Source organism: Sminthopsis crassicaudata, chromosome 2 (assembly GCF_048593235.1).
Source record: "Sminthopsis crassicaudata isolate SCR6 chromosome 2, ASM4859323v1, whole genome shotgun sequence".
NCBI lineage: Eukaryota > Metazoa > Chordata > Mammalia > Dasyuromorphia > Dasyuridae > Sminthopsis > Sminthopsis crassicaudata.
This window is the reverse complement of record NC_133618.1, coordinates 26038986-26058989: the sequence shown is the minus strand read 5'-3', so window position 1 is coordinate 26058989 and position 20004 is coordinate 26038986. Positions and strand designations below refer to the sequence as shown.

General features: G+C 36.5%; 1 protein-coding gene across 1 annotated transcript; it reads right to left on the bottom strand.

The window, feature by feature from the left end:
• Positions 1 to 753: 753 nt before the first annotated feature.
• Positions 754 to 19569, bottom strand: LOC141553141 (zinc-alpha-2-glycoprotein-like). Its single transcript, XM_074284983.1, has 9 exons — positions 19449 to 19569; positions 15762 to 15842; positions 14783 to 14898; positions 10181 to 10255; positions 9374 to 9634; positions 7122 to 7388; positions 5304 to 5582; positions 5021 to 5137; positions 754 to 974 (listed from the first exon to the last, which is right to left on the bottom strand). Exons 3-9 carry the CDS (start codon positions 14868 to 14870, stop codon positions 925 to 927), a joined length of 1137 nt encoding a protein of 378 aa, XP_074141084.1. The 5' UTR covers positions 14871 to 14898; positions 15762 to 15842; positions 19449 to 19569; the 3' UTR covers positions 754 to 924.
• Between the last annotated feature and the right edge of the window lie 435 nt (positions 19570 to 20004).

Here is a 20004-nt window from a genome sequence, read left to right as displayed (position 1 = left end):
GAACTTTTCTGGTTGTTAGATCCTATTAATGAGTTCCTGGAGAAAAGTTTTCAGGTTAAGTTCCCAGATTCCAGAATCAAGGAAGATGTGCAGTGGAATGGAAAAGGAAGAACATGAAGACTGAAAATTATATTTTGGAGCAAATGGAGTACCTACTTGTTCAAATTATATGACTATTCACTTCCAGTTACCAAAATTCCTAGGGACAGAGTGAGAGAGTGGAAGAACTCATATGAGAGAGGTGAATCTTCCTCTACCCTAAAGAATATAGGGTTTTCTCAGATTCATTTTGGTTGTTTTGTCTTTGTGTGACTCCCAACCTTGCTTGTTCCATTTGATCATCTGACTTCTCAGGACTGTCACTTTGAACCTCTACAAAGATCTGAGGAAGGAAAGTTCTCATTTGCCTAATAAAGCAACAGCAATAAAGGAAGAGGAGGAAGAGGAAGAGGAAGAGGAGGAGGAATAGAGACCATTAATTCTTCCCACCTTTCTAAGGACATCCCAATTCAATTCAGTTCTCTTCAGTGAAATTCAATTCAATAAAAACTGACTATTAGTTGCCAGATATTGTTGTTGTTTAGTCATTTTTCACTCTTTTATGATTGTTTGTGATCCCAATTTAGGTTTTCTTGGCAAAAGCACTGGAGTAGTTTGCCATGTCCTCCTCCAGCTCATTTTACAGATGAGGTAAATTTTTTCTTCATCAGAACTTTCCCAACTGTATTATTACAAAGAGGATTCTATAAAGAATCTGGTATGGGCTGACAAGTAGAATATATTTTGTAAATGTTTCCTGTCATTATTAAAAAGACCTATCTTGATTAAGAGAGATTAAGAGAGAGAGAAGGATAGTAGAACTTATTTATATGCCCATAGACTCTTCAGTACTGTAGATACTGATTGGGCAAATTCTAGCTCCCTCTACAGGCTTCCATCACCATCCACTGTGGCTTGTTCATGAGTTCTGGGACCTGAAAGAGAAATAGAGGTAAATGTAGAAGGCCCACAGTCTGGGAAACACTTAAATCTATATCTTATTAGTATTTTTTCTCCAAACTATAATATACTTCCCAAAGATAACTGTGCATTTTTCCAAATAGAATGAAAGAATTGTATCTCCTATCATACCTGAGAGTTTATAAGGACAGACCAGCACTTTCCTGCATACACTGGAGTTATCTGTCATTTGTGAACATTGAATTAGGAAGATTTGGGTTCAACACCACTTCAGACACTATCTTTGTGACCTTGAGCAAGTTAACTAATCTTTCAAGTCAAATGAGATCAAATAAAATAATATTTGTAAAGCACTTAACAAATGCTTGGTATATAGTAAGTGCTTAATAAATCCTTTTTCCTTTCTCTTCCCTCAATTCAATTTTCTCATCAGTAAAATAATGATATTAATGTCCTTTAAAGCTCTAAATTTATGATTTTATAAATTCTATACTACAAAAACTACTTTTCCAATTACATGGATGGCATGTATGTTGGATTGCCAAGTTACACAAAGCTTACAAAGAGAATTAACTTGTAGAAAGAAAGGCTCAGGACCCAAAAAAGACTCAATAGACCACAGCGATGTGTTCCACCCTGGTCCTTCCTTCATAGTAACTGACAGGTATCAATTTAAACTTCACAGAGTGTTTTGCATATGTAATCTTTTTTGACCATCATACCAACATAAATTCTACGCTGTTTAACATTCAACGGCCTAGATAAAGGCATATTTATCAATTTTTTAGTGTCACAATGTTAGTAGGGATAGCTAATACATTGCATAATAGAGTTAGGCTAAAATATTGGGTGAATATAAGGTGAAATTCAATAGACTTAAATAAAAAAAACTTATACTTATGTCTAAAACATCAATTTCACAAATACAAGTACAAGATGTGGGAGGCATAGTTAGCCAGCAGCTGTTCTGGGAAAAAATTAATCTTAGGGCCTTAGTGCACGACAAGCTCAATCTGATTTGGCAAAGTGATATAGTAGCCAATCATGGACTACATTATGAGGGTCATAGCTTCTAATAATAAAGAGGTTGTAGTCCCACAACCCTTTCTCCTAGAGACTCTGATTACTACAGTTTTAAGAGAGTATTAAGAAAAGAAGAACCAGAACGAAGAAAGATCAATATCAATAAATGTCATGTGAGCTATCACTGAAAGCAGTAAGGATGTTAAGCTTGGAAAACAACACTCTAGAAGAGAGGGGAGGCATTAAAACTGTCCTCAAGTGTTTGAAGGACTGTTATCTGGAGAAGCATTTTGATTTGATCTGTGACTCCAGAGACCTAAAGAGCCTCCAAAGAGTGGTGGATGGAAATTACAAAGAAACAAATTTTGTCTTGATGTCCAAAAACACCTTCTTAACAGCACTATAGGAAAATAAAATGGTTTGCCTCAAGAGCTTGTTGATTTTCCTTCCTTGAAGGTTGTTAGTTGGAGTCTGGAAACTACTTCTCAGGTATGCAACATGGGTAATTCTTTTCATAGAAAGGTTTTTACTACATGGCCATTCGGTCCTTTTCAATTCAAATTTCATGATTCTGTGACACCCTTTTGAAGTAATATTAATATTTTTAGTTTACAAATGAGGAAACTGAGGTTCAGAGAGGTAGGTTGAGATATTTACTCATGGCCAAAATGCTAAAAATGTTTGGAACAGGATGGGAGGAATTGAAACTCAGCTCTCTACTGAATCCAAGTCCAACATCCTTTCCATTATACCATGCTGATTGTAACAAAATGATATAATTGTAAAATATTATTTTACAAAATAAAATATAATTGTAAAATATATAATAAAAAAGGAATAATTATGAAGTCTTATTCTTGAATTATATGAGAAATTAACTTCAAAAATATAAGATGAAGGGAATACTTTTTTCTGAAACTTTTCTGAGACTTTTGGGAGACTGCATAATTAATGTGAATAAAAAGTGCTGCCTCAAATGCTTTTCACATAGATTATAGGTGAATTTGGCAGTTTGAAGTGACAGTTGAAAAATGTTTTACTATAATGGACTTCTTCCTTTAGAATTATGTTTTATCTATGATCTATGAAGATCCATTAGAACTCTATGGAGAAGATACAGAGGAAGTGAAGTAAAACTTTTTCCTTATTTGCACTGCCCTAAGAGTTATTTTACAAAGAACTTGTACAAAGAGGATTCTATGAAATGTCTATTAGGAGCTGGCAAGTAGAATGCATTTTGTTTCCTAAGATTATTGAAGCAATAAATAAAAAAACATAATTTAACTTATTTACTGAGTAACTAAATTTGACTCTTGCTTTAAAAAGACATGAAAATGCACATTTTGGAGGAAGGAAACCAAAGGAAGCTGAATGGTGTGTGATCATATTTTTCAGAGAAGATTTTTCAGAAGAATCACCTAGCATTACACTGAGATTTGGTGGTAACAAGCTGGGAACATTCATTTACTCAAAATATGGCAAATTTTTTTTTGCTTTGCTATTGTTTTCAATTGTTATTAAATTATATGTGAGCAATTTAGGGTGAGAGGTGATTTCTCTAATTATAAAATTATTAATATTCAATGAATTAGAGTACAGCCTCAATTAGTTGAAATTAATTAATTAATGGGAAATTGAAAATAAGTTTATTAATTAATAAGAAATTATTTGTTCTTAATCCTGAGTTGTTATGTAGTTCAGGATAATAAAAGATTAAATATATAGTAAAAAGACAGGTGGCATGTTGATATATGTCATAGAGGCAAGTATGAATCCATATGAAAAACCTAATGCTATTTTTAGATTTAATTAAGAAATTAGGAATGTGAAGGTGATATAGACCTCTGCATTATTCCTGGTCAGATCACATCTGAAATGTCATGTTCAATTCTAAATGCTACATTTCAGGAATGAAATTCAGAGATCTATTCTGATGGCAAAAGAGCTAGAAACTATGGCAATTGCTGAAGATATTAGAGAAGAAAAGATAGAGGAATCGGGTGATTGTGATACAAATACTTAAATAACTGCCAACTGAAAGAGGTAATCAAACTGACCTTCTTATACCCAGTAAAGAGAACTAAAAGAAATTTGGTGAGTTTACTCACAAATCAGAGATTTAGGCTTCATGTCAGGAGAACTTTCCTACAAGTCTAAAAGTTGAATAGACTATCCTAGGAAGAAGTAAATTCCCTGTCATTGGAGGTTAATAAATTGGAACTTGAGGTCCATTTTTCTTCCTTTCTTTTTTTTTTTTTTGGTATTTTTAATACACATTGCTTTATGAATCACATTGGGAAATAAAAATTAGAGCAAAAGGGAAAAACCATGAAAGAGATTAAAAAAAAAAAACAGAAAAAAAGAAGTGAACATAGCATTTGTTGATTTACATTTGGTCTCCTTATTTCTTTTTCTGGATGCAGATGACATTTTCTGTCAAAAGTCTATTGCGATTGCTTTGGATCACTGAACCACTGAGAAGAACCAAGTCTTTCACAGTTGATCATCACATATTCTTGCTGTTATTGTGTGCAAAGTATTCCTGTTTCTGCTTGTTTTGCTCATCATCAATTCATGTAAATCTTTCCAGACCTTTTTATAATCAACTTGTTCATCATTTTTTATAGAACAATAATATTTCATTACATTCATGTACCACAACTTGTTCAGCCATTCCCCAACTGATGGATATCCACTCATTTTCCAATTCTTTTCTACCACAAAAAGAGCCACTATAAACTTTTGTACATGTGGGTTCTTTTCCCTCCTTTATGATTTCCTTGGGCTACAGACCCAGTAATAGCAATGCTGGCTCAAAGGGTATGCAAAATTTAGATGCCCATTTTTCAAGGAAGTTATACCAATTGCATTAGATATACAATCTAGGATCTCTTCAATCTCTAAGTCTCTGAGAAACATTATTCTCCTAAGAAATCTATGAAGCTTAGGGACAATGTCATATCCTCACCCATACTCCTTTTTCTCCTCATCTTGCCCTTGCATCATTAGTTTCCCCACTCTACCATCACAAATGTACCTGTTTTCTTCTTCTTCCATATGATGAAGGCCCCAGCACAGCCCAGCACCAGCATGATGACTGTTAGGAGACCCAGGGCCATTCCCCATGGCCTCTTCACAGGGGGCTTCTCAGGGACTACAAGGTGTGAAAGGCAACAAATAATCAAGAAGCGTTTTTGAGAGGGAAGGCAATTCGAGCAGTGAAAAACATGCTTTGTTAAACATTACTCAGTGTGGAAAAGGTAGGGGAAAGGTTGAAACATCCCATTCCATAGCCCACATAGCTTGGGAAAAACACTCACCAGGATACACAGCTGGTTTCTGCAGCTTAATATGCTCTACCACACAGCTGTAGTCTGTCCCTGAATCTCCAGGAGGAAGTTCCAGTGTGATATGTAGGTAGAAGGTAGAATCAGCATTGGGCAAAATGCCACTGGAGCTCTCTTGCCCCCACACACCCAGCTGCCCACCCTTCTCCCAATGCAGCTGGATAGAGTGAGGGTAGAAGCCTGTGGCTATGCAGTTGAAAGTGACTCCACCATCTGGAGCATCATGGCGGGACACAATTACTTCAGGGGCCACTGAAGAGAGAAGTCAAGAGAGAAAGTGTTACCTCCAAAGACCAGTGACATTCTGTTCTTTTATTATCATTTTTATAAACTCTTTTCCTTTCCTTCCACATTACTTGACCCTCTTTTCTCTATTAATATTAACTTTGTCAAATGGCAGCTATTATTATTTTAACTGCTGCAAAAATCATCTTCTCCTTAGGCCCTAGTTCTCAAATTTCTCATTCCAATGCTGCTTCTGACACATTAATAACAGTGGTTTGCTTTTATTTCCAGCATTGTAAGTGAAAATAATCCTGTACTCATATAATATATTGTTCATTCTTTCTGAATCTAGGACATTCTGAAATCATTAGTTTTTTAACCTACCATTTCTTTCATAATAACAGGATTTAAATGGATAGATTCTAAAGAATTCAGGTGAACAAAATTAAACCTGTTACCATGAAACCTTTAGAACATGTGAGACCCAATTCTGATTTGTTAGCTTTGGCACCAGATGGCCCACTGGAAGCCTACTTCCCCTACTTCTTTCCAAAGTTTCCTTCCCTTTTTACCTCCTGATTGTACACTAATTTTTACCCATTGTCTCTTTCAAGGGAGAAGGAGAACCAGAGCCCCACTCTAATTTGAACTTTAGGTCTATTCTCTTCTTCTCACATGTTGTGGACTGATTCCTTGTAATCCCCCCCTTTTAAAATACCCTCATAGTGGATATGACTATTCACAATGCTTATTTAGATGACCAAGGAGTTACAAACTGCAATTATTCTGGTAAGATGAAGAATCACTGGGCTTTATCAGCTTCTCTTTCTTTAAGCCCTACACTCCATAGAGTATGTCAGAGCACACTATGATCCCTGGGGCCTTGCTAATGTAGAACATAGCCCAATTAGATTATGAATTCCTTGACAGAAAGGATTGTTTTACTCTTCTGTTTGTGTAATTAGAGCTTAGCACAGGGCTTGGTACATCATAAACAGTTGATAAACACCTTTTCTTTCCAGTTTTCATTAATTCACATGTTCATTCATTCTGCTCTCAGACTCAAGGGGCCTTGAACTCCTTGAAGGCTAAGGTAGTAACTTATACTTCTTTATTCAGTACCTACAATAGTACTTTGGACACAGAGGCCTCTTAATGAATATTTGTCAATAGTGATCATGATTATATTATTAGATCCCTAAAGCAATCATTCTCATGGATTAAGAACAGAATCTTGCATATTTTAGTTCCTGGAAGGATTGATGTTACCCTTAGTGAGAGTATTCTCTCACTTGTTGCTGAGTATACTCTTACCATATCATACCATACCATACCATACCAAATACATGTTCTTCAGTTATTGTAAATTAGAAGAATTATTACCTAGTGACTACTCCATTGTTGATGACAATCCCAACACTTACCTAGACTGATTCTCTGACAAGAGACAGTCTGTCCCAAGCCCATGGTCATAGTTTTCTCAGTTTATAAAATTTCTGAGAGCCTGTGCTTTGCTTTCATGGCCTTAGTGAACCCTGGCAGGAACAGAAAGGACTGACAACTTACCATTCTCCTTCATGTTTGAGTACTGCAGGATTTTCCGCATCATGTCAAAGCAATATTTCTTCATAGCTTTCTCTCTCATTTTGGCCCCCAAATTACTTTCTGCTAAGGATTTGAAACTCTCCGCTTCAGGCTTCATGACGGTCCAGTGGTTATCCTGATCATCTGTCTTTATAAAATCTTCACCATCCATGGCAAACTTGACATGGCTGCCAATCTCAATATCATTATCCAGTTCACAGTCTGCAAAGAGCTGGATGATGTGATTCTCTGTAGAACCATTTATGAGTAAGTATGATGTAATGGAATCAGGATTGCAATTGAAGTTAGAAGGGCCAATATGAATGCAGTCATTTATTTTTGCTAACTATATAACCTTGAGTAATTCACTTAACCCTCAAAGTTATCATGGTGACAATTGCCAACATTTACATAATAGCATCAAGATTTTCAGAAAACTTTACATATAGAGTATCATCACAGCTAACTTTTACAAGCCCATTTTATAGAGGTGATATTTGTACTCGTTTTATGAGCACTCAAGGCTGAATGATGCTAAGTGATTTGCCCAGTGACTTGCCATATAGCTAATAAGTTACTAAAGTGGGACCTCAAACACCGAATCTTCCTCATTCCAACCATGTCTTACTGTATACTTTCTGAATTTATACATTCTTGGAGACAAACTTTTAAAACACAATTGTTATCTGAGGATATTTTTAGCATTAGGGAATAGAAAAGGGAAGGGTAATGTGATCTAGAACTCATCAGTTGGACATGGTGGTTGTGGCCATAAAAAAGCAACAATGGAAAGGGGACAAGATGGTTTTGGGGGTTGTGGACAAATTCTAAGATTTTATTACTCTGAAAAATGTCTTTCCTGAGGAGTTTCCTTGATGTGCACCATCACTGACAAGACCTGAAGATCTGAATTCTTCACAGATTAACAGAATCTCCAAATTAGAAAGAATCTCAGGGGTCATTTAATCAACTCTCAGATCATGAGGAATCCATCTATCTCAATCCAATATGGTCATCTCACTTCTGCTGGACAGCTCTAGCTGTTAGGAAATTTTCCCTAACCTAGTGACTTCAAATACAGTTCTCTTTCTATAGCAATGCACCTTCTACATTTAAATTTTTTAATTCCAGCTGCCCATATTGGTTAAAATATTAATTAGATGAAGTCATAGATTGCATATTTATCAAATTTGCACGTGACACCTATTGGGCAACAGAATCAGGATCCACAAGGATCTTAAAAGACTAAAGTACTACACTGCATAAAATGGTAAAAAATCGTGCACTCTAGTACAAAATTATCAACTAAAAATATAATAGAAGAGATTGAGTTAGGGAGTAGTTTTTTTAAAAGAATATCAGCATATCATAATTTCATAATTTTCAATTTTAATTTGAGTCACCAATATGATACAACAGACAAAAAGTTCATGTGATCTTGAGATGTAATATAAAAAACATCAGTTTCAGAAATTGGGAGGTGATAATGCCAGTGTGCAAGCAACAAGGTTGCACATAGTTAAGAGTATTTGATCTGGAGTCAGGAAGACTCGTTTTCACAAGTTCAAACCTGACCTCAGATACTTCCTAGATGTGTGACCCTGGGCAAGTCATCAGACTCCATTTGCCTTACTTTCTTCATCTGTGAAATGAGCTGGAGAAGGAAATGGCAAACCATTCTGGTATCTTTGCCAAGAAAGCTAAAATAGGGTTAGGAAGAGTTGGACATAATAAAATTACTGAAGCATCAATAACAAATATCATTGTGTTCTGTCTTAGTCAGATCTCACTTGAAGTATTGTGTTCATTTTAGGACATCATATAAACCATGTTATTGATATTCTGGTGAGAGTACATAAGAGGGCAACCAGAATGGTATGGGACCTGGACATATTAAACTTAGATAAAAGAAAACTTGGTAGCAAGAGCAGGGACATGATAGCAGTCTGAAAATATGAAGTGCTATGACGTGGAGAAATGACTAGACTTTGCTTTGGCCCTACAGATGATAATAAGAAGGAAATTTAAGCTGTTCCTAATAAACACTTCTGGCCAAAAATTGAATGTACTGCTTCAAGAGATGGTGCAATTATCCTTCTGGGATATCTTTAGGGGCTGGATAGGTACTTATTGGGTATGGTATAGCAGAGATATCTTTCATTAATAGGTTAAACCACATGACCACTGAGGTCCCTTCTAACTCTGAATGTATGGATTCCAATTGGCTCACTTACCATCACTTTTGGTGTCATTCCGTATAAGGAACTTGAGGAGCCAATTGAAATAAGTCTGAGTGCTTAAATTAACTTCCTTCTTATGCTTAATGTAGTCTTTCCCTAGTGCCTCGGTGATCCATGCTTTATTGAATATAGTTTGTGTGCCCTGTTTATCATAAGAGCACGCCTGCACATCATCGATAACATGAATTATGGTGAAGTTGAAGAGATGATGTTTTGTTCCCATTGCAATAAATTGTCCCTCGTGCCTGTGATACCCTGCATGACAAGAAGGGGAAAAAAAACAAGGAAGTTTCAGTACCATACATCATACCTCTTATTCATCTCCCTTTCATTCTCTGTATCAGTAGGATAACTATGACAATTTCCCTCGAAATAGTCAGGAGAGCTAAGTGTACCTGGCATTATTTGGTATATAGCATTTAGACTGAGTGCACAGCAAGACTACTTAATCTGTTAACAGATTGTGTCAGTTCTTCCTTGGTGGGATAAGTACTTTTCTAATCCTAGTCTTCTGTTTTATCAAGGAGTAGATTAGACTATGTAAACATTAGAAGCATTAGTGAAGACAGGATGGTAATCTGGCTTCAATATGAGAGTGCTAGAGGAGTAGACATGGGTAATGCTCTCGTAGAGAATAATAGCATTTTCATTCATTCTGGCTTCATAGACGGTCATTGAATTTAAGGATGAGAAGCAATGCTGGTGTCCAAGAGACTGGCCCATTATCTTTCTGCAATTATGGACTGGCACAGTCAGGGTTGACAAAGAAAATGAGTGAGGTAGGGCATTCAGTTAACATACCTTTCAGTGTTTTGGGTTCTTCAGGATTTTTATCCACATGGGTAGGATCTTGTGCTAGGCTAGTTTTATTTTCCTCTGAAAAGGGAAACAAGGGACTGTTTTGTCAGTGATTCCCCAATACATTTCATGAGGTTATAACTGTTTCTCTAAAATACCTAAAGGTCCCACTCATTTGTAGCACATGAGAGAACCTGCGGTGATAATCCTCACAAAAGTACCTGGCATAGGGTAAGCAATAAATGCTTTTTGACTTATTGGCTTGTGGGTCCAGTCATGAGGGTGATATACCATGAGGGATTTGGAGTTAGAGAACTCACCCTAGAGTTCTGGCCCTGTTATTGACTGTCTATATGAGCCTGGCAAATTACTCACTTCTTTGAACTTCAGTTTCTTCCATTTAAAATGTCAGTTGGTCATAGAAATGCCAAACTAGCTGCAACAGGCCACGAGTAGCTTATGAAACTCTAGATTTTAGCCTAAACCAGATTAAAATGTAATTAAGAAATATTTAACACAATAAATAAAATACAACATATATAATCTTAATTTGTGGTATTCTAAGTAGATGTATGGTCTTCATGGATCCATTGCTGTTTGAATTTTATATCCTTGGATTACTAATATTCTTCCTACTCTAAATCCTATAATTCCATGACTTAATAATATCACTCCTTTTAGCTTAGAACTCTACAGAGGATGTGAAAATCTGCTTTTAGTGATTGTTTGAAAGCTTTGAGAATGAGGAACCGTTTGCTTCAAGCCAACCTTATTCAGCACTGAAGGGTTTGTTCATCTACTGAAAACTTTATCCCTCATAACAAGTTAGAATGCTATTATGTATGTTATTTTGATTATTAGAGAGTTATGGATTAGGGCAGCTAGGTGGAACAGTGGACAGAGCACCAGCCCTGAAGTCAGGAGGATGTGAGTTCATTTAACACTTCATAGCTGTGTGACCCTGGACAAGTCACTTAATCCCAATTGCCTCAGGAAAAAAAGAGTTAAGGGTTGCTGAAGTAGAAATACTAGAACTCTGGAAGAAATATATTATGCCATTTCAAATTACAAGGAAAATATGAGAGGAATAGATAATGAGAGGGAGGAGGTGTCTCAGTGGGTGAATGGTTGGACATCTTGTGATACATGAATGAAATGGAATGTTACTATGCTATTAGGAAATTATGAATATGAAGAATTCAAAGAAGCTTAGGAAGGCATGAATTGATACAGAGAAAAAAAGGAGAACCACAAAAATAATGTAATCAATAACTACAGCAGGGTAAAAAGAAAAAGAAATTAAACATTATGAAATGATAATAGACAAACTTGACTTTTATAGTAGAGTTGAAAGACTAATGCTTCCTTAACTTCTTTGCAAAGTTGAGTGACATACCCAAGATCACGTGATCACTTGAACATTAGAGGGAGGATTTGAACTCAAGTCTTCAGAGGTTAGAGCCAGTGCTATTTTAATTGTAGGATCCTTTCAAGACCAAAATTCTCACAAAATAAGCACAAATGATTTCAATAAAGAAGCAAAGATTTGTGGAAGTATCTTAGGAGTCACAAGAAAGACTTTCTGATTTAGACTAAAAAAATACAAAATTCAGAATTAAGGGTAGATAATGGAATGATCACAAAATAGTGACATAATCTGTAAAAATATCAGAACTACGAAATTCCAGAATAATTTAAGTCAGTGAGGATATGTCTTCTATCTTACGCTTGTTATATATCACTTAATGGACAGCTAGGTGGCACAGTAGCTAGAGCACTGAACCTGGAAGAAGAAAGACATCTTCTAAGTTTAAATGCGGCCTCATACACTTGCTAGTTGTGTGATCATGGGTAGAGAAGGAAATACCAAACCACTCTAATATCTTTGCCAAGAAAACTCCAAAGAGGGTCATCAAGATTTGGACACACTTGAAATGACTGAAATGTCACTTTATCTCTATTTGTCTCAATATCACCTGGAAAATGACAACAATAGTATTTACCTCCCAGGGTGGTTGTGAGATCAAGTGAGATAATGTTTGTAAAGTGTGTGGCATAGTGCCTGGCACATAGTAGGTGCTCTATAGGTACTAGTTGTAATAATGATGAACTGAATACAAGAACAAGGCTCTTTCATTTTTTTCCACAGTTAAGTTCCTGAGTATAGGAATTTATACATAATGGACATTTTGCAAATATTTATTATTAAATTTCACTTGAAATTTGAATTAAATTTGAGTCGTAATTGTTGAGACTCCCTGGGAATGCCATGGAAATATTAAAGGATTTTGCACTATGTTGGGAACAAAAGGAAGATCAAAGAGCATGCAAGACTCATTCTTCACATAGCTTGGATAATAATAATGAAAGATGATTTGAAGGACCTCAACTCCCATTTTGTGTCCATATTCTCTACCATAGAGAATCATCTTTATAAATGAATGGATAGAACAAATGGGATAAACATGTCATTGAAATCCAAGATAAATGAGAAGGTGATATATCTCTAACTGTTCTCAATGGGGTAAAGTCATTCAATTTGGACAAACCACACCATAGACCACACCAATAAAGAAATCACAAGTGGTCTTATTGAATTGCTATTGACGTATCATGGAAAATGGGAAAGACAATGCAGAATTGGAGACATATAAATTATCCAATTTTCTAAAAGGTGGTTTCTTATGTCTATATTCCAATGATTTTGAATCCATTTAATGGGAAATGTCTATCATACATTATTCAAGAGATAATTGCTAACAGTTCAAAAATGGAAGTAATGACCCCAATAAGTCAATGTGAGTGTATCAGATTCAGATCTGGCAGATCAAGTCCATTTCATTTTTTACTAGTGTTCCCAGGGTGATGGATGAAAAGAATTCTGCATAGTATATTTGGACTTCAGCAGGATATTTGACAGTATTTTTCATGGCATCTTTGAGGATCAAATGAAGAGGTGCCTCCTATTGGATCCAGATCTGGTAAAATGACTGGACCCAAAGTATTGTTTTACATTATTTAATATCAATCAGGAGTCAGGGTTTGGGTCCACTGTGCCAAGAATTTGTCCATGGCATTATTCTGTCCAACATATTTATCAATGTTTTGCATGAAGGTACAGGAAGCATTCTTATAAAATTTTAAGATAATATGACTCTGGATGGGATTTGGGATCCAATATTATATAGACTGTAACAAGAGATAAAATTAAGTGAGATAAAATTTAAGGAAGAAAAATGCAGACCTGTAAAATGAGGGGTCTGTGGGTGGTATATATTGGAATAAATGAAAGCATAACAGTATTCCTTTGTCCAACAGTACTATTACTAAGCTAAAGTGGAGTATTGCTATTTCAGGCTTTACTTGATCTCCATTCTCTAGAGGTCCCCACAGATGTAGAACCAGGTAAGAAAGGAACAACTTCCTCATTCATTATGTGCTGCCACAAGTTTTTAAAGCCAAATTACAGATCCATTTAGTAGATCAGCTACTTGCCTACTATGTCTCTCTATCTTGTATCTGAATGTTTGAGGCTGGGCCCAGTCTTATAGCTATCAAGGAAAAGCCCAGTTATAGTAATAATGATGAACCTCAAAGTCAACCTTGGCAGACACAGAAAACCCAGAATTGTTTCTATTTCCTTTGAATTCCTCTCTGTCTCCTATACACTTCCTCTTATCCTGGGTCTGGCTCCTGCTGCCTCCACAATCCAGACTCCAATGCTTATTTACTTCACTTCTTACTAATTCTAAAGAAGTACACAATCTTGACCTCAGAAGAGATTACCACTTGCTTCTCCTTGGGTCAAGAGAGAGATTTCCTTTTTGACCTGCCCTAATTAATTATTGGAGACACCTTATGGTCAAAAGTGATATCAGAAAAAAAAGTGATCATAAAATAGGGAAAAAGAAAGAGAATCAGCATTTATAGAGTATCTTCTATGTGTCAGCTAACACATTGACTAAGCACTTTTTACAAATATTATTTCATTTAATCCTCATAAGAACTCTGTGAGGTAGATGCTATTATTATCCTCATTTTACAGTTAAGGAAACTGAGGCAAACCAAGGCAAAAGGATTTGTCAAAGGTCATAATAAGTGTCTAATATCAGATTTGAACTCATCTTCTTGACTCTAGTCTCAGTATTCTATAGATTGTATTACCAGTAAGTGGCTTCTGCACAAAGGGTACAAAACTTTAAAATAATAATAGAGTGCTGAAGTTCCAGTCAGCAATTTATGGCATTCTCATCCTCTAGATTGTCTCCAAAGATTGTCAATTTATAGCTCCTTATTTTTTTCCTTCATTGCCTTTAGAGGCTCTCCCAAATCTGGATTTGTTACTTCCTCCCTGTATATTTAAGGAAGCTCACTGTTTTGTTCTGAAACATTTTTCTAATTAACTCTACTTGGTTGAATTCACTTAAGAAACATCCCAAGCCCTGTTTAGGTTTGGGTTTTATTTTGATTTGTCTATTTGTATAGCTGTATCTTCTCAGTCTTGTACCTTCCCTCTGATAAGCACTGGGTACAAGAGCTCTCTCTCCCTTTTTAAACCCCAAATGCATTTGTTCAATCTTCCTTCCCTCCTCCCCTTGGACTTACCTGCCTGGAGCTCATTCAGACCAAACACACCTAGCATGAGCAGCCAACATGTGAATGATTCTCTCCTCCTCATCCTTTTATTCTCCATTTCTATATTTTAGAGGGCTTCCTTGCCTCTGCAGGAGTTAAGAAAAGTAGTGCCCAGGTATGAAATGTGACCCTATATATGCATTTCCTAATTCCTCAGCCATGCTCAGATGGGTATTGGTGCTTCCAGGACTCTGCCTTCCTGTCAGTACAAACTAGGACATTTGTCACCAGGCAGAACCCATCTCAGTCTGGTATGTATAAGAGAGAAAGGGAAATAGAGTCTATGGTTAGGGCAGGAAACCCCAGATTCTAATCACTGTTAAGTGGTGTTTCCCAGAATGGTGGCTGGCACTGTGCCATTCACATTTGTAAATGTCAATTGAATTCAAATTAAGATAAAATATACCTTAAGGGATTTCACAGTCCAATGAGGAAAGCATTCTTAAGCTTTGGGAAAACTTGGTTTAATGAATTAAAATAAATTAATAAGGTCTATGTACAAAGCACCATTCTATGAAATGTGGATACAAAGACATAATAATAATATTATAATAAATAATACACATAGGAGCTGCCATCTGGACGCCAGATGTAAAGATCCCATGGGTGCAGTGGTAAAACAGAGATAATGTTTCTTCCTTAATATCATCTCCATCGACAAAATCACAACCAATTCTCATGTCAAAACACCAGATAGTGCTGGGGGCTTTGGTGATTAGACATTGCTTTTCAGTGGGGCGGGTCTTCAGGATCAGTGATTGCTGAGGAGCAGGGGACAGAGAGAATCTACAGAGATGGTTGAGAGGTCACCTCTCCACAAAAGAAAAGGTTTGTGGGGACTGGGATGTTGTTCTGGGGAACATAGTTGTTCTCAAAGTACTTGGAATTACCTGCCATCAATGGGGGAAATGCTATTCCTCCCCGTAAGAGAATTTAAAACCATAGATACCTTTAGATGTATGTTCATGTCCAATCACTTATGCCAACAAGGGGCTGTAGTTCTCTGGTGCCAGCCTTCTATGCAGTGATGCTATAGAAACAGAGTCATCAGAGAGAAGGTGACAAATTAGCATTTTTTTATGAAGCCAAAGATCTTTTTATTACATTTGATTCAATTCAGTCCAATTCATCAAATTTTAAGCATCTACTATGTACAAAGCACAGTGGGCACATAGATGTAGACACAATAATAACATAATAACAACAATAACTTTATTATCAGTGGTCACAGTCTCTACAGTATCAGGATCTTAATTAATTGGGTTATTTCTTAGAATTTGTCACTAAACCTCACAAGTAAGATTTGCGTTCTATTGTCTGTCTGAAGATAAGTTTTTTTCTTACAACTATATTATATCTCATCCCAGTGTATGGATCTGCATGAATGTAGGGTCCTTGGCTGCTGATCATAGAGAGGCTTATTTCATTTTTGTCCCAGGGTATTAGTTGCTACTCACACACTGGTAATTACTTTAACTATGCATTCATCTCATCTTCCTGGAGCTTAGCTCCTGTATTTCTAACTGACTCATAAGTAGCTTTGCCTGTAAACCTCAGGTGCTCTGCTCATGCCAATCAATTAACAACCAATGAAAAAATATTTCTTAGGTACCATATCCAGACCTGCTCACTAGATGATTTAGGTACCAACCCCAATCCTGATCATGAATGAGGAATGAAGGGGCGGAATTCTTGAGTTTGTTTATTCCAAATTCTCTCAATCTTATATACCCTAATACCCTTATATGCACAGTGTGCATGTGCTAATTATATACTGCACATGTGGGAACATATAAACAACTTGCTATTGTGTGCAGATGTCTCCTTGCCACTTTAGTGTAACTCTGCTTTAATTATAACATGTCTCCTGACTTCTCAGGAAGGCTGAAATGCCCTCGGGGGATGGGGAGTTAAACCAGATGTATCAGCAAGGTTTCTTTTACTGTACTAAAGGGTCTTATACATTGCCCAGGATTCTCCACTGTCTGTGACCCTCTACAGTACCTACCATGAATCAGGAACTGTTGTTGTTTGTCCTTCATTCTTAAAAAGGACTATGACATCAGGGACATGCAAGTGAATTGAATTTAAGTGAGGGAGGGCTGTACAAAGTCACCAACCTCATTTCTCATTAGGAATTGTGTTAAATACCAAAGATTCAAAGGAAGTCAAAATAGTTATTGTTGTTATTAGTCCTTCATTATCAAAGAGGATCATAACATCACCAATTAGATTTAAGTGAGGCAGAGCTTCACAAAATCATCATTAGAGTTTTAATTTGTTTAGCAGCTGAGGAAAAACTTCCTGGAGGGTTTTAAAAGGAACTCAGGAATCCTAAGGTCAGAAATTAGGAGGGATGGAAGATGAAATGTCATACACAAATAACAACAGTGAGGCTATTATGGATATCTGGAATGTAGCAGAAAGACTTTGAAAAGACATGTTGGGAAACAGGTTATGATAAATTTTTAATGAGAAAGTAATTTTCCCCAGGAAGTAATAAGAAACTACTGGAGTTTATTGAATAGAGAATTGACATCCTCAACTTTAGGAAAACACTTGGGCCACAGAGTACGGGATGGTTCAGAGTAGGGAGAAACTTCAGGCAGTGAAATCAGTTAGGAGGCTATTGAAATAGTTCAGAGGAGAGTTGATGAAGGTCTGAAATAGAATGGGGGCTATATAATAGAGATATGGATGGCATCAAAAGATGTTTCAGAGAAAGAAATTACAATATTTAACAAGTGATAGGTATTTTGTTTAAGAGAAAGGAATCAGTGAAGGCATAGTAAGACCCTGGTGACTGAAAGGATAGTGGTGTTCTCAACAATAACTGTGAAATTTACAAAGAGAGAGGATTTGGAGGAAAGGGTAATAAATTCTGTTTTGGACAAACTGAGTTTGAGATGACAACAGGATATCTAATAGGAAATTGATGATAAAGAATTGATGCAGAGGAAAGACAGTAGATGGGAAAATACATTTGAGAATCATTTGTGTAGTGATGGCAACTGAGTGCATAGAAGCTAATGATAAAAGAAGAATTGAAACAGAAGCTTGAAAGATAATCTCAGTTATTGTGTGTGACATGAATAGAAATTCAGCAAAACAAAGAAGGAAAAGCAGTATAACAGGTAGGAGGAAAACCAAGGGAGAGCAGAGTCACAGAAAGTTAGAAAGTAGAGAATCTTAAGGAGAAGAGAGTGATACACAATGTCAGAGTCAGCAGAAAGGCCAAGAAGATGTCTAAGTCAACAGAGTAGAACAGAAAGATGAATGAGTGTTCAAATTCCTAAAGATCTGGGTATTTACCTGAATATTTACTCCCTCTGTGACATCAGGAAGCACTTAACATCTCTGAGCTTCAGTTCTACTGTTTGTCAAATAGGTGGATTAGACAAAATGCCCATTTGGATCCCTTCCAGCTCTAGATTTCTGTTCCTTTTATTGTAATTTCAGTCATGTCTGATTCTTTATTACTCCATTTGGGGTTTTCTTTGCAAAGACTCTGGAGTGGTTTTCCCTTTCTTTCTCTAGCTCATTTTACAGGTGAAGAAACTCAGGCAAACAGGATTGAGTGACTTGTCCAGACTTATATAGCTAGTAAGTATCTGAGGAAGATGAGTCTTCTTGATGCACTATCCACTGCAGTGCCACCTAATTGCCCTTCTCTGATCCTATAGTCCTATAAATACATCATCTTATAACAAAACCTATTCCTTTTTCTAACTTCTCTAGTCACATTGCTGAAGTTACCAAGTTCCCCAAATCGTAAGCAGTTTTGGAATTACCTCAACCACCTCAATTATCCAGCTACCATGGCTTATGGATTCAGCCTCTATGATATTCTTCTTGTTTGAGCATTTTTTTTTCCACATGAATGATGGTGAAGGACACCAAATGTCCTTCTTCAACGCTTCATTTCATCTCACTTATTCTGTTTTAATGGTTTTTAATAGGCTTTCTTACTTCTTTTATCTTTCCCATTTTTTTGCTGGGCATAACCATTTAATCTTCCTCATATCCCACCCTGGGTAAGTCATTCCTTTACAAAAATCTGTGGGGAGCTACCCATAAAAATCCTTAACTTCAGCATTAAAATGGTTTGTTTGTTTGCTTGCTTACTGTAGTTTTAGCCTACATTTCCTGGCTTAACTTTCTATTCCCTGTTACCTATATTCTAGAAATAACTGGAGTTTTCTCTACATTATGTTTTTATCCTGTCTTCTCCTATATCAACATCTTAGGTAATGCAGTCTTCATTCTATGGAATAAACTCCTTTCTGCCTCCAATTTCAATCTGTCAAGTATATTTCTTTCTTTACTGGTTGAATTCATGTGCTACTCATGCTACCTTCCCTTAGTACTGACTCAGTAAAAGTGATCTTTCATCAAATTTTTCATAACACTTTCCCTAGACCTTTTTCATTTTTTCACTTTCCTTCATATTGTGTATAAATTTTGTGTATACCTTCCCCCTCCCTCAGTAGGAATCAAGTGACTAGCAAATGACTCTGAGATAACCTTAGAGTCTTCTATAAATTCCCTTTTTCTTCCTCCTTGGAGTTCCTCTACCCACAACCTGAGGTCTAATTCTCCTCTCACAGACACCTACTTGACATATAGTTTTACTCACTTCCCCAGTAATGGCCAACAATTGATTCACCACCAAAAGGCTTCTCTCTGATTAAATTCTCAGTTCCTGGTTTGCTTTGTCAGTGTGAGAGGTGGGCTGAGCCCCAGATACCACAGAAACCAAGAGGTTAGTATTGGAAGGAAGACTATGTCTAAAGAGTAGATTATGAGGTAAAGAAAGGTAGGAGGAGCATAAAATGAAATCATTTCTTAGTGAAAGGCATGTTCAGGGGTATAAAGACTTTTCCTGTGAATCTCTCTCTCTCTCTCTCTCTCTCTCTCTCTCTCTCTCTCTCTCTCTCTCTCTCTCTCTCTCTCTCTCTCTCTCTCTCTCTTTCTCTCTCTCTCTCTTTCTTCTTCTTCTTCTTCTTCTTCTTCTTCTTCTTCTTCTTCTTCTTCTTCTTCTTCTTCTTCTTCTTCTTCTTCTTCTTCTTCTTCTTCTTCTTCTTCTTCTTCTTCTTCTTCCTCTTCCCTCTCTGTCTCTCTCTCTGTTTCTCTCTCTCTCTCTCTCTCTCTTCTTCTTCTTCCCTTTCTTCTTCCCTCTCTGTCTCTCTCTG